At 49.1% G+C, this 15,826-nt stretch overlaps 1 protein-coding gene across 4 annotated transcripts in view; it reads left to right on the plus strand.

Moving 5' to 3' along the window:
* Positions 1-15,826, plus strand: part of ALOX5 (arachidonate 5-lipoxygenase) — a 47,340-nt gene that overhangs the window by 1,174 nt on the left and 30,340 nt on the right. For all 4 annotated transcript variants that reach the window (XM_068982017.1, XM_068982020.1, XM_068982018.1 and 1 more), the window contains exons 2-3: positions 5,316-5,514; positions 7,469-7,550. In XM_068982017.1, coding sequence (XP_068838118.1) covers positions 5,316-5,514; positions 7,469-7,550 — 281 coding nt within the window. The remainder of the gene's footprint in view (positions 1-5,315; positions 5,515-7,468; positions 7,551-15,826) is intronic.

Genomic DNA, 15,826 nt, shown 5'->3' on the forward strand with positions numbered 1-15,826 from the left:
TCATAGCTGACTATTTTTGACAGATAAAACTGGCAATTTCATATGGTTCAACCAAACACTTCTTGGGTAATAGTCATGAAGCATGTTTTAGGTCTGCAGAGCCTAAAGTCAGCAGTAATAGTCCTCTCCTTTTCCCGGCTGGAAACTCAGAATGGGCTTGATTCCCACCCAGGAGCCTCAGAACCTGGCTCTATAAGTCCAACTGACACTTGGCCAAGTTCAGTATACTTATGCGGCTAGAGAGTACCCTTCTGGAAGAGTTAGGCATTGAGAATACAAACTGCCTCCTGTTGTTTGGTTTCCCTAACCAGGCCAAGAGGATGGCGGTGCAGGAGGGCTAATGGATCATCCGTTTGGGGTGATGACACCCTCAGCTATTTCTGAAGCACCATCATTTCTCTCCATTATTTTGTGGATCCCACCAACTCGCGAGGAGGACAGGGTGCAGACTGCTTGATCTTTATGATCTGTCTCCAGGGCGTCCATTCTCCTCCATACACTACCCATCGGTGTGTTCCTGCTGTTCAGCATGGGGCGCCTGGGTGTGGCTTCTCAGAGGAGAGATGAGGATGTAACCATAACACGGGCATTGGAAGAGAGATGAAAGCATCCCTCTGTTCATTATTTCCCCACCCTGAGAATTCATTCAAATGACATTGTGATTAAACATCTCTGTGAGAGTCCCAGAAGCAAATTTCAGGAGAAGTTTGCATATCACATTTCCATGGGGTGAGAGGGGCACTTCAGGAGGGGCACTGCAGGGGACTTGCTGTCTCCAAAGGCTCTTTGAAAAAAATCAGCTTTTGAGAAAGTTCCCGTTGATGCAAAGTTACTCCACACTGGGTCTTGCACAGCCCAGAGCTACTTCCTCATTCTCCAGCCAATGTCTCTTTAAGGGCAGTCTGTCCCTTTGGGGTAAAGGTGAGGGAGAAATTTTAGAGGAAATACTTGTGGAGAAGATAATGCTATCCCATTTAACCTGAAAAGCATTACAGTCATTATAGATAATAACAGTAATGGTAACAACAATAAAGACTTTTTCCAGGCAACCAATTCAGACATTTCCAGGTCATGTCAGGTCAACACCGCACTCCCCTCACTCAAAATTCAGTCCCTGTAATGAACAGGACTGCTTTTCCCCCCTGCAATAAATTCAGTCACAAATCACTGGTTATTTTAATTAGAGTTCTGCAGAGTGATTCAGGACTGGAGTGGGAATCAGAGTCCTTCACAGGTGAGATTCTCCTGTCAAGGCAAATTTAGCAAGTTGGTGCTTCTTTGACTCTGTCCATTTAAAGTAATTCAAGTCCAGGTGGGATGACTTTCACAGATCTGAAGACTTCTGGGAAATCTTAACCTGAGCCTTTTTCATTCCCTGGCAGCACTTTTAGGAAAGCAAAAGGCCATAGGGTGCTGTTTAGTATATCTCCTTGAACGTAGTCAGTAAGTGTGAACAAGTCTTACAGCTTTACTTCTTAAATAGTTCCGGTGAATATTCTTACAATATGTTCATGAAGAATATATTGTGGAATACTGCCTTCCCAGAAAGACCATATTACTGAAGAATAAGGGCTTCCCTGGTGGCTCAGACGGTAAAGAATCTGCCTGCAATTCAGGAGACTCGGGCTCAGTCCCCGGGGCGGGGTGGGGGAGAGCCTCTGGAGGAGGAGACGGCAACCCCTCCAGTATTCTTGCCTGGGAAATCTGGAGAAAAAGTATTTCCTTCTGACCCTGTCCATCCTTCACCTGCCGTCTCCGCGCCACCCATTCCCTGCGTCCTGCCTCTTCTCCCTCCTCGTCCTTCCTCTGCTGCGCTCTCCTCACAGCTCCCCAGCGCCCGGAATCCCTCGGCTTTTCTGCTTCAGCTTCTCCCTTCTGCTGCCTCCTAGATTCCCCCAGCCCCCCAGTTCTTTGCTTCTTTAATCTCCCTAACCACTGCCCCTTCTCTTCCTCTCTCTGCCCTGGCCTTTCCCTTATCCACCCCTTAATCACCTCCCTCTCTCTCTCTCTCTCTGCTCCACAGCCCCCTCCTCTCCCTTCCCACCCCCCATCGGCCCCTCGTTAGCCCCTCCACAACAGGCAGTCCAGGCTGGACCACACCAGGACTCTCTGTCCTTGCTGTAGCAGGAATCTGGGGCAGAGACAAATGGAACCTTTCTTTAAATGCCGATATAAAGATCAAAACAAAAACTGACCAACTAAACATTTGCTGAAATATTCCAAAGCCTTAGAGCTGTGTGTCCAGTGTTGAGTTGAGAGCAACTGGATGAAATCTGCAAGCTGGCCCTTCTGAGAAAGGAGGCTAGTGGATATCAGGTTTCCCTGCCTCCATGTCTCTCTCCAGTGCCTGACTGCGGCACCCCCCGCTTCTGCCCCAAGAACTCCATGCACCAGAGCCCCCCTCCCACATGTGAATTCCTCACCTCCTTTGCCCACCTTCAGAATGCCCTGCTCATTCCCCTTCTCCACTCAGCTCACCTCCAAAATCTTACCAAGTCCTAAGAGCTGCCTCAGATGCCATCTCGCAGGAAGCTTTTCCATGTCCTCCACCCCACTCCACATCACCCTCATACCCCATAGCGGGCCTGAACCCGGGTCAAAGCCAGGTCAGCTGGCTCCCAGACCAAGGCTTTTCCCACGATGCGATCATCGGGAGAAGTGAGAGAAACCCAGACTGGGCCATCACACAGGTATGGGTTCTAATCATGGGGCCACCAGTTACTTACTAGCGTGGTAGCTGCCTGACCTCTCTGAGCCTCAGTTTCCAGCTGTAAAATGAGATGAGCATCCGCTCGGCCACGCACGCGTTCTATATTTACTGTGCCTCATTCCAGCCCCTGTTGGCACTGCAGACTGTGCGGAATGGCCATGTGATGTTAATGAGTCAAGGCAAATGAGTCAACAAACATAGCATCCATCCAGCACCCCGGCCCAGGGAGACGACGGAGGAAGGTCATTACACCTCCAGCTCTTTGCGCCTTCCTAAGACCTGACTTTCTGTTTGACGCACAGGACCCTGAGAGCTCCCCGGAGGCCCCCTCTATCCTCTGTGACTCTCCAGCAGGAACTCCCTCAGAAACCAGTTTCCAGTCACCAGACTTTGTCCCTAGACAGCCCGAGTGAGGGCTGAATTCCTTGGACCCTCGTTCACCTCCTGGGGCACTGCTCCACAGCCAGGGCCAGCCAGAGGCCAGCCAGAGGCGCAGGCCTGTCCTGCCCCCTCCCCGTCAGGGAGCATATTGAGTCCCTGTAAGCTGTCCACAGATTCCATCCCAGGTGGAGCTCCAGGGCCTTCCACCAGGTACCTGTAGGGGCCACTGGGGCCGGGGGACCTGAAGGGGCCATTCTCCTGTGACTGCACATAGGCGGGACAGGGAGACCCTGCTCTCCCTGCCCTCAGGCTCCTTCGTCTCTTCTTGGTCAGTCACTGCCCACAGCTGGACGTCTGGCCCTCCCTCTGAGAGTCGCTCTGGAGAGGCTCCCGGGCTCCGCCCCACTTCCCTGAGAATGTCCACCTCAGGTGCTCCTGCCTCTTGTTACCTGACAGAGGCTGCTCTCCCCCTTCACCTCAGCCTTCCTGCATCAGCCCCCAGACGCCGCCCCTACGGAGCCACAGGAAAGCCACTTCCCCTGGCGCCAGCACCCGGGGCCCAGGACCCGCCGCACCGCACATGTTCACTTCCCTCTGCTGGGTCTGCGCGGCCGGCAGCGAGGCATCTGCGGGTCTCACTCGGCCTCAGCCGGGTTCTCAGTGAGAAACAGTCTCTGGCGAAAGAGGAGCCAGCCCATGTGGTGGGTCCCTGACAGGCGAGCCAGCTTACCTGTTCTGCCGGACGCCCCACCCTTCAGGCAGCAGAACCCTCCCGTCCCACGGTGTGTCTCGTGAGAGAGCAGGGGTCACAGACAAGTTCACAGACAACGGTGACCCCCAGGCCAGGGGGGCCTTGGGCAGGGAGGGGCCTGTCTGCACTACAGATTGTTGATCCCTGGGGAGAAGGTGGCAGGCCCCAGGTTGGGAGGGGAGTCCCAGTGAGGGGCCGGATGAGCAGAGGAGCTGGGAGGAGGGAGAGGAAAGGGCCAGACCGCAGGGAACTGGCAAGAGGCTTCTGCTTTCTGACCATAAGCGTCTAGCATCCACAGCAGCAAAGACACGCAAACAGCTCCCTGTGCTCAGAGCCAGAGGGTTTGCTGAAAATACCCAACTTCCCACTCTTCTTAGGAAGTCCCCCCAGGGGTGTCCTGGGGTTTGGAGGGCGAGCACGGAAGTGGGGATGCACAGGGTCTGTGCACGGTGAACACCCATCCCCTCCACTCATCTCACTATTGCACTGAGAACTCTTTAAGTTCTGCCACCAAGAAAAAACCTCGGAGATGGGTGAAATCTGGCTTAGAAAGTGCCTCAGATGGCCTTGAGTCTGGGGCTTCCCGAACCTGCTGGTCTTCAGAACACCCGATGCAGTGTTTGAGCCCCAGCCTTCTCTCCCAGCTGCACATATGGAGAGGAGGGCCTCCAGCGGCACTGCCGCCGTGCCAGCTCGTCTTCTGGGGTCAGGAGCCTGGCAGCAGCCCGGCGTGCAGTGCTGCGCATGGCCTGGGACAGCAAGGCCAGCCTCCGCCCACCACTATGCCTCCGACGTAGCGGGAACCACTCTTCTGATTTTCTTGGCATCACTGTGCTTCAGGGAGCTGCAGAGGCCCGGGACGACTTGAATCTGTGGCTGCACTCTCACCCGAGCCTCCTCATTCTCACCCAGTTATCTGCCCCGCTGATAATGAGAGACACATGGGAAGGCTTGGACTGGAAGTCCAGCTCCGCCAGTTGGTCGTAGAAGTGGGACCGAGTCTCACTGTCTGCATCTGAGACACAGGTCATAACCTTCCCTCCTCCCAAAGTGCCTGTGGAATCGATAGCAGCATCAGTGAGCACTTTGCCAGTTGCCCCTGTGTGCGAGGACCAGTTTGCCTCATCCAGCCCTATGGGGTAGCAGGGCCAGCAGCCTGCTGCCCTTGTGAGTGGGGTCAGCTGCAGAGGCCCTCACCGAGCCTGGCCTGGAGGAGGGCGCTCCTGCCTGGAGCCTCCGCCTCCCCCATCCTGGGCCTTGTGAAGACAACAGGTCTCCCTCCAAGCAGCGCTGGCGCTTACTCACTTCCATCTCCTGAGGGCAGAGTTGGGGGACTTGGCCATCTCTGTCACCCAGGGCATAGCACAGAGCCATGCCAAGGCAGACATCAGCAGACATCTCTGCTAAATGCACTGAGGATGATACAAAGGCGCAGGGGCTCCCAGACTCTGATCTGCCTTTTCTCCTTCTCAGGTGGATTCTTACGACGTGACAGTGGATGAAGAACTGGGCGACATCCAGCTGATCAAAATCGAGAAGCGCAAGTACTGGTTCCATGACGACTGGTACCTGAAGTACATCACGGTGAAGACGCCCTGTGGGGATTACGTCGAGTTCCCCTGCTACCGCTGGATATCGGGCGAGGGCGAGATCGTCCTGAGAGACGGGCAAGGTGAGCGGCTCAGGCCCCGCCCACCTCCTGGGCTTCCAGGAAATGAGAGGGTTTGTGGGCCCTCCATCCCCGCAGAACTGTATCCATGGGAATAATAACAACGCCGCCCGTGGCTGAGCACCTGCTCTGTGCCCTGATGCACCTGCGGGAAACGTGACTTCCTCTGGGTGCTGAGAAGTCCCAGGCTCAGAGGGTGGAGTGACAGGCTCCAAGCTCCATCCAGCCATGTCCCCTCTCTGCCATACAGTCCTTCAGGGGAAGGTTATGAGCCCCCCACTTTTGTCAGAGGGGAACCAGGATCTCTAGTAGCACATACCCCTAGGACGTGTCCCTGGATGGACGGTTCTCCAGTTTAGTTCTTGGCTCTCCTCTCTAGGAGGTCACGGTGGGGCTTGGGCTCCTAGGGATCCCACTCAGGCCAGGGAAAGGAAGGGGGTGGCCAGGAGCGCCTGTGCACCAGCTCGGAGGAATCACGGGCAGGGCCCTTGCTCAGTGTTCACCAGTCATTAATCCTGAAGTCTCACTTTTGTGTTGAAAGAGAGAACTTAAAATGTGTCCTCTTAAGCAAGACCCTCAAATGTGCAGACCCCAATCTGACACTTCCTCACGAGGCCATTCTTGGTAAGAGACACACAGCTGGCTTGGTTGGAGGTGGAGGAGAGAGAAGCAGATGATGGGGTCAGCTCAGGCCTCTACCCCTCTGAACAGTGCGCCTCCCCACTCCCTCCCCAGCCTCCTAGCATGATTCAAGTCCGTGCCTGGTGCTCTTAAGCTCTCAGACCACATCGTGTTGTTTCTGACCTGGAATTTAACTTAAGAAAGAAAATTTCAGGAGTATTTCTGAACTAAATGATTGGGGCAAGAAGGATTTTTACCCTCTGTCCTCATAGCAGGGAAAATATCACAAAAGTCATTCTGTCTTTTGGTGGCCACCATGGAAAAGGCTGCAGACAGGGCACTTCTCTTCTACCAAGATTTTTAAATCGCGAGCTCCGCTTCCTCCTGCGCACCCCCCCCCCCCCCCCGCCACCCAAGCTCTCAGCTGTGTAGTCCAGTCCTTCTTCCCACAGACCTCAAATCTCTTTCCAGCAAAAGGAAAATATGGCACATTCAAACTGGGATATTTAGAAGGCATAGGCCAGTGTGGAAGGCCGTTAGCTGCTAGTCCTAGCGGGGTGGGGGAGGGAAAAAATGCCAGAGCAATTCAGGAGAGAGTCCTGCAGCCAGAGCTGCCTTGGGAGGAGCTATAGCCCTCAGCAGAGGTGCAGACAGTCTGGGGAGACGCTGAAGAGAGGTGCGGGAAGGAGTGTCTTCTCCTCACTGCCCCACGCCCTCCACTCTCTAGCCAGGGTTCCCAGTGGCCTGACCCAGTGTGAAGCCCACTGATGCCCTGATCAGGGACCCTCAGGGACAGGACAAGATGAAGGGTGGATCTGGAGGGGCACACGGAAGCCACCCAGCATATCTCACCGATCCATTCTCTATAGCGATCTTAGCGGCTTTAAGTAGCCTTTTTATCTTGCTCATGATCTTAGGGGTCAGGAAGTTGGGAAAGGCTTAGCTGGGTGGTTCCTGCGTGAGCCATGGGCAGCCACTGAGGGGGGAGGGCTAGAGAATCTGCTTCCAAGGTGGTTCTCTCATGTGGACGTGGCTTGAGCTTCAGGGCTCCGTGGTCCCTCACTCTCCACGTGGTGTCTCATTTTTAAGGCTTCCCCATAGAGCTGAGACTTCTCACAGCGTGGTGGTCTCAGGGGACTCATGCTTCTTAAGTGGTGGTGGGCTTCCAAGAGCAAGGGTTCCGCGAGTCAGAGAGTGCACGCTGCCAGCTTCTCCACACCTGACTCTGGAAACCGGCCCATCCTGTCGGCACAGCGGGTTTCTGGGGGAAGCCGGAACGCTGGATGTCCTTTCTGCCCTTCTCTGGGCTCATTTCACACATGTGCTTTCTTCACAGCGAAGTTGGCCTGTGATGACCAAATTCACATTCTCAAGCAGCACAGACGCAAAGAACTGGAAACACGGCAAAAACAGTACCGGTGAGTTGTGACGTCAGACCAAACAGCCGTGGAGCCGTGGTTTCTCCTGTCTCAGAGGCGTGACTCTGCCCACAGCTCACGGCCCGTCAGTGTTGGCATGTGGTGGCCAACGCACCAGATCCCTTCGATTCTCCTCAATCCCCGAGCTCCACCTTACCACCACTCCAAGCAGAGATGGTGAAAGAGCTGTGAAAGGTGTGGAGTCAACCGCGCTGACATTTAGAAGGGGTGGGACAGCATTCTGTCACTCCCATTGGAGGGGTCACCCCTCACTTTTTACGTCTTCCCATCAGACTTAAGTTATAAACGGGATACATGGTCCATTGGAAAACTGACAAGTCTTTAGCAAACAGACCAAGAAAAGAGAGAGGACTCAAGTTATTAGAACTGGAAAGAAAAGAGGGAACGTCAGTGCCAACCTCACAGAAATTAAATGAATGAAAGAGAGTAGCATGAACAGCTGAACACCAACCTGTTAGGTGGCTCAGATGAGGCCCCTCCCCGGCGGCCCAGGGGTTACGACTCTGCATTCCCAATGCAGTGGGCACCAGAGCATCCACTCAGTGGCACTGAATTATGAAGACATGCTAAACTATAGATGAGTCTCAAAGACATGCCAAATGCTATTTACGAAAGGCTCTATGTTATGTGAATCTATTTTTGTGAAATGGTCAGAACAGGCAGGTCTGTGGACAAACACCAGTAGATTAGTCATCAGCTAGGGCTGAAAGTTGGGAATGGGTCCTGGGAAGTGACTATCAGTTGGATACAAAGTTTCTTTCGGGGGGTGAAAATACTCCAAAATTAGATTATGGTGGTGGTTGCACAACTCTGAAAATATAAAAACCTTATAGTTGGATATTTTTAAGGGATGAACTTTATTGTATGTAAATTGTATCTCAGTATAGCTGTTTTTCATGTTTCTGTTTTTTTATTTATTTGGCTGTGCCAGGCCTTTGTACTGGCACACAGACTCTTTAGTTGCTGCATGCGAACTCCTGGTTGCAGCCTGTGATATCTAGTTCCCCGACCAGGGGCTGAACGCAGGCCCTCTGTACTGGGAGTGTGGGCTCCTACCCACTGGACCAGCATGGAAGCCCCTTAGTACAAGTGTTTCAAAAAATAATGCACATGAGCAAGCTTCACATCTGGAAAGTGATGCTCAGTGGGCTGTATGCAGCCTGTAATTTAATGGGTCATTGTGGAATTCTGAGTAAATGGAGCTTTTATTATCTTTCCATTTTTGTGTGCATTTTTAAGTATTTCCTCAGGATAGATGCCCAGGAGTGAAATTACTACATCAAATAGTAGAAATTATTAGTATATATTGACAAATTTCAAAAGTCTTTCAGCTAGTTTTCAGGATCAGTGTGTGGGCATCCATTTCACTTAATACTTGCCAAAGCTGAATAGTATCTTTTTTTTCAGATTTTATTTTATTTTTTATTTTTACTTTACAGTATTGTATTGGTTTTGCCACACATCAACATGAATCCACCACGGGTGTACACGTGTTCCCAGTCCTGAACCCCCCTTCCACCTCCCTCATACCATCTCTCTGGGTCATCCCAGTGCACCAGCCCCAAGCATCTTGTATCCTGCAGCAAACCTAGACTGGCGAGTGTATCATTTCTTATATGATATTATACACTAATTTTTTAACTTTCCTAATTTGTGAAAGCATCTCTTAGCTCCTTATTCTTCCCCCGCTTCTCAGAGACCTACTCCTGCACAGTGGTTGAGAAATCCCCACTGAAACCACTGATTCCCCCAGTCTCAAAATTATGTTCAGCTCCCCCTTTCCTTCAAAAATTTACATTTCCATGAAACAGAAGGGAAAATGAAAGAGTCATAGGCATGTGGATATATTTGATATATTATAAAATCATTTTAATATAAATACGATACAAATAAATCTATTGCAGAGGCACTGATGATGAGTAGTGTGGGGCTATTAAGCATCATACAGAATGGAAAGGAAAAGGCAGAGAAAGAGGGAAAGGAGACTACACTGAACTCTACATCATGTTATTCAGAAAACTTATTTTTGGATTGAGTAGGCTTAAATATTAAAGGCAAAACTGTTAACACTTTTAAACCATAAAAGATTCTTCTTCATGACCTCAGGGAAAAAAAGATTTTTCAAATAAGACTCAAAATGCCCTAACCATAAAGGAAAGACTGACCTCACCTATTTCAAAGTGAGGAAGTCCTGTTCCCTACAAAACAGCACAAAAAGAGTGAGAGAGCAGTTCACAGAATGATGAGCAAGAATGATTGCTCGGTGTGCGCCAAGGATCTCTCTACAAATCTGCAAGAAGAGGGTTGCCCGTTCAGTAAAAAAAAAAAAAAAAAGGCACTTGCAGTCACGGCGCAAAATGTGAACAGCAAGTATACAGAAAGGTGCCTCGCCTCATTTGTAATCGGGGAGATCAAAAGATCACAATGAACTATTGCTACTGCTGCTACACACACACACACACAGGCCGAGCTGAAACAGCTTGACGAGGCCCACGTGTCAAAGAAGGCCTGACGGGTGGGAAGGCTCAGGCAGTGCTAACAGGGCTAAAAACCGAACAACCTCGCACAACACAGTCTCGTAACCTCTGATGGAAGTCAGGCGACATCATGATCTGTGGCCCAGAAGTTCTACTCCGGGATCCAAATCCAGGTGTGCAGCTGCACCTGGACACACGTACAGAGACGGCCACAGCAGTGTTATTTATGAGAGCAAAGCAACCGAGACCACCCAATGTCCATCAACAGTAGAAGAGACGGGCAAATTATGATACCTCTATGCTGCAGGGGAGAGCAACGAACTGCTGGTACTCAGAGCAACGTGAACAAACCTCACAAACACAGTGCTGAAGAGCAGAAGCCAGCCACGCGTCTGGTCAGTTCATGAGGTCTGAAATTATATTGTTTAGGGAGACTTGTATAGCAGTAAAACAGTAAATAGTAGCAGGAAGTGATTGTAACAAAGTTGAGCTGATTGGGGAGGTTGAGTGGGCATGTGGGGGCTGAGGCTACTGGCAACGTTCTGATTCTTGGTCTGGATGCTGCTTGTGCAGACGTTCTGTGCGTTTTTCAGATGTGAGTACGTGTGTGCATATATATGTATGCACACACATATGTTTATATATTCTTTTTCATAGTAAAAAAATTTTAATGAAACTCTTATGATTTTAGTACCACATTTGGGAGAATAAAGGGCTTCCCAGGAGGCACAGTGGTAAAGAATACGCCTGCCAAGGCAGGAGACACAGGAGATGTGGGTTCCATCCCTGGTTCAGGAATATCTCCAAAACGGCAACCCACTCCAGTATTCTTGCCTGGAAAATACCATGAACAGAGGAGTCTGGTGGGCTACAGTCCACGGGGTCACAAAGAGTTGGACACAGCAACTGAGCGTGCGTGTGCACACGCACACACGCACACGCACTTGGGAGAATAATCTCATAATGCATGTGTAATGTTAAGGATCTATGAATTTGCGACTTGTAGAATGTTTGTGAGTAAGCCTCTCAGCTCAGGCACCATATGAGCTTTGAGACTTTTGTGCTGATGCAGCACACAGGGCCTCGTCCAAGAGCGCTGCACCGCCCGTTCCCACCCTAAGAGGCTGGTGTTCTCATACCGCTTCAACCACAGTGGAAAGCCCCTACAGCAAGTACTCCCCATGCTTACAGAAGGAAGGGGTCCTGTGCTGTGGTGAGTTAGGCAGCTTCCAGAGAATCTGCTAGTTAGGTCCAATCAAGAGAGTGGACAGCAGATTTTATCAGTTCCACGCTAATTCAGACTAAGATGTTAATTCTTATAACAGGCATTTTGTCTTACCCCTATATTTTCCAAAATGCACCCTGGAGCATTGGTCCCAAACTTTCTCTCCAGAAAAGGATTCCATGGTAAAACAAGTTTGGGAAACTGTTTATCACATTCTCCTCCTGGAGGTTCACAGTGCGCATAAGCACTGAGAATTCTGAGACGTTTTGGGGTAATGATCCCTGGTTGATCTTTTTTAACCCAAGATTTCCCAAGAGAATTTGATGTAGGTCTCAATGTCCTGAAGAAGGAGTGCTCTGTGAAGCTCCTTTGGGAAACACCCCTTACCCAGGGAGAGGTGGATTCAGTGGTGTGTTGGTCTTATAAGGGATGGGGCTTTGGCACAGTCTAGAGAAGCCTGGTGGAGAAGGCAATGGCGCCCCACTCCAGTACCCTTGCCTAGAGAATCCCGGGGACGGGGGAGCCTGGTGGGCTGCCATCTGTGGGGTCGCACAGGGTCGGACACGACCACAGCGACTTAGCAGCAGCAGCAGCAGCAGCAGAGAAGCCTGGCGGGCTACAGCCCATAGGGTCGCGAAGAGTCAGCCATGGCTGAGCACACACACGCACGAACGCACAGGGACACGGGCAGAGGGTGTCCTGATGGGTCGTCTGCTCCTTCCGTAGAACTAGTCATCATTTTTCTTCTTTCTGCTCATCTGTTCTTTTCAGGCCTCCCCCTCTGTTTCCGTTTAGGAAACACTGAATCTTGCACTGTCTGCGTATTCTTAGAGTTCCTCTTTCACATGAACCCTCAGGCTTCCAGATAAGAGTTTGAAAGTAAAGTTGACAACTAAGAATAGTCTCCAGCATGTCAGAGGCTGGCAGATTCAGCTGGTTCTCTTCACTCACTCAGCCAAGCTGGAAGATGGAGAAGCCACACAGTTCCTAACCCAGCACCCGTGTTCTCTCACTGGGATTGCACGTGTGGCACAGTCACACACACACACAGAGCAAACTACAGTGTAGTGGGTTTTCATCCACATCATGTAATCGAATCATTCCATGACTTGCTTTTTCTTCCCCCATTATTCTGTTGCAGAGAGCTGCCAATTGATAGGCGCCGTCCATTCATGTCGGAGAAGGCAATGGCACCCCGCTCCAGCACTCTCGCATTTAGCTTCTGTGTAGCACACCATCGTGTGAATGAACCATCATGCTCCCCCACTGCCCTGCTGGTGGACATGCTGGAAGTCTTTAGCCCAGTGCAGTACGTTTCCTCATACATCTTGTCTCCTGATTTCTTCAATGAGTTGCTCTAGGGAACAGACATCGGAGCGGGCACGCAGGGTTGCAGACCACATGTTACGTTTTCTAAACATTGCCTATTGTTTTCCAAAGGGGTTCTGCCAGTCTTCACCCTAGGAGCTGTTCCTGAGTTGCCGTTTGCCTACAGCATCCACCCACTTTACACCCTGAGACATTTTCATCCTTCTCGGTATAATGTGTGTGCAATAGCGTCTCGCTGCTTTCCTCATCCTTAAGCTGCCACTGTTTCTTGCTTTATGTGACGGTAGCAGAGTTTATTCAACCGTTCTCCTATTGATGGACATTGGTTTGCTTCCCATTTGAATATTGGATTATATTTTGTATTAAAACCAGTGCTGCAAGAAGCAACCTTGTACAGACATCTTGATGTACTGGTGCTTGAATTACTGTCAGATTAACTTCCAGAACTCACATAGCTGGGTCAAATCATCATTTTTCACTTTAAGAAATAATGACAAAATTCTCTTCCCAGAATTTCACAGCAGCTTTCAATCTCACCTGGCTGGTTGATTGAAAGTGAAGGGTTGCCTAACCCTTCACTGATGCCTGATGACATCGACTTTTCAAATTCTTAACAAAACGAATGGCTCTTACCCTGAAGTGAGAGCCCATTGCTGTCTTAATCTGCATGCCTCTGGCCACTGGTGAGTTTAGCCTCGGCTTTGCTTCTTGCTCAGATTGCCCGTTTATGCCCTTTATTTTTCTAAGAGTTTATTATTAATCTAAAGGGGCTCTTCACATATTGGGAGAGTGTCCCTTGCTCAGATTGCCTGTTTATGCCCTTTATTTTTCTAAGAGTTTATTATTAATCTAAAGGGGCTCTTCACATATTGGGAGAGTGTCCCTTGCTCAGATTGCCTGTTTATGCCCTTTATTTTTCTAAGAGTTTACTATTAATCTAAAGGGGCTCTTCACATATTGGGAGAGTGTCCCTTTGTTATATGTAGAGTGTATGTCTCTTATTTTCTGTTGCTCTTGTCACAGATTTCAGCTCTTTATTTTCTTAATATATGCATTCTTTTTGTTTGTAACTTTTGGGTTTCCTGCTTTGCTTAGGAAGGCCCTCCCCATCCCAGTGTTACCTAAGTACTCATATTTTTTTGTTCTTAACTTTAGGCTTTTATTTCAGCTGCTATGTATTTTTATACATGATGTGAAATCGGAGTCAAATGTTTCTGGCATCATTTATTAAGTAATGAGTTTCTTCCTGCTGCTTTGGGATGGCACCCACGGTACATGGAGCTGATGGGGCGACCACGTGTGAGGCTCTGCAGTCAATGCCTGGGCTCAGCCCCACTGACTGCCACTGAGAAAGCTGTTCAGCCTCTTTGCGCCTCGACTGCCCCATCTGTAAAGTGGGAGAAATAATAATACCACCTCGCAGGGTTCTGAATTAAATAGGTTCCCCTATGGAAACACACAGACTAGCATTCGACACACAGAGAACACTGGGCAAGTATCAGCTAGTTTCGTGTTATATTCACGTACTCTCTTGGGTCTGTTTCTCTACCCCATGGCCCAGCACCGTCTTTTGGTGATCAGAACTTCCTAATAAATGTGAATGGTTGTTTTGTTATCTCACTGTTCTTTTTAGTTTTTCATGATGAGAATTGCTTTGAATTACAAATAAATGTGTCCCGTACTGGCATTTTAATAATGTTCCATCTTCCCACCCACTTAGATCTATCTGATGTCCTTCAGTAGAATTTCTAGTTTTATTCATGAAGTGCTTTCACCTTTCCAATCACTTTATACCAACAGAAACTGTAGCTGTTACCATTCTAAGTGGGATGATTTTTCCATTTTAAATGAATATTGCTGGGATAAAGATGAATTACTCATTTTCCACTATTTACTTTGTATTGACACCTTGCTAAACTATTTCATTGGTTCTAATTATTTTTAAGTGAGTCTTTTTAATTGCCTGGTTATTTGATCATGTTATAAAAATGATGATACTTTTGTCTCTTAGCTTACATTATTTACATCAGTGATAATTTTTTTCTTATTGCCCGAACAAAGTAACAGTAGCAAGGATGAACATCCTTTCTAAGTCTTAATTTTTTAGAAAATGCCTTTCATGTTCTTATTTGTTCAATATGTTGTTTTTGATAAACACTCTTTGCTTATTTATTTGTTCAATAGATTTGCTACTGTTTTCTGATAAACAGTAACTTCTTGCTTCATTTTAACATCATGTCTGTTTAGCTGAACTTGTTCAATTAGTATGGGACTACCCTGGTGGCTCAGCAGCAAAGAATCCTCTTGCAGTGCAGGAGGGGCAGGAGACGCAGGTTAGATCCCTGAGTCAGGAAGATCCCCTGGAGGAGGGCATGGCAACCCACTCCAGTATTCTTGCCTGGAGAATCCCATGGACGGAGAAACCCGACGGCTACAATCCACAGGGTCACAACAAGCTGGACACGACTGAAGCAACTGAGTGCGCACACACACACTTTCAGTTAATGGATGAAAAAGTGGGTAGTATAATGTCCCAGTCCATGCTTTCCGCACAACCCCTCCTCACGAAAGTATTTCTCCTGCCCTCACGAATTCCTTGACTTGATGTAAGAGGCTTAAATGACGGTCTAAACAGTGTCCGTTAAACAGCTGACACTGCCTCCCTGTTGGCACTGTGGCCAGTGGGAAGCCTAATGATGGTTCGTCAGTTTCCTTTTCCGGAAGCTTGTGAGTTTGCAGGAGCAGCTCCCCTCCTCCCTCCACCTTTCTCCTATTTGGCATTTACAATATAATCAGAATATATCTAGGAATGTCTTTTTTTCCTTTGTTATTTTTTCTGTATAGGATTTACTCAGAAAATTGAGGTCTCTTCAGCTTAAGGACGTCTTTCTCCGATTTCTTTGATTTTTACTCCACCAGATACTGCTCTCTGTCCTTTGGAGCATGGGTTCTCCACATATCGAAGCCTCTATACCCAGCTTCCGTGTCTCCTGCGGTGTCTCCCGTGGGTTCCACTTCTGTGCATGTCGCTGTTACAGTTTCTTCCATTGAATAGATGTTGTCTTCCAGGAGACTGATCAGATCTCACAGTGACTAGTATTCTCTTCCCATTTTTCAGTTCAGAAATCATGTTTTATGGTTGCAGAAAGTCTTTTTTAGATTCTAATTACATCTCCTTAAGTTCAAGCTGGTTTTAGAAAAGGCAGAGGAACCAGAGATCAAAT

Source organism: Capricornis sumatraensis, chromosome 10 (genome assembly GCF_032405125.1).
Source record: "Capricornis sumatraensis isolate serow.1 chromosome 10, serow.2, whole genome shotgun sequence".
Classification (NCBI taxonomy): domain Eukaryota; kingdom Metazoa; phylum Chordata; class Mammalia; order Artiodactyla; family Bovidae; genus Capricornis; species Capricornis sumatraensis.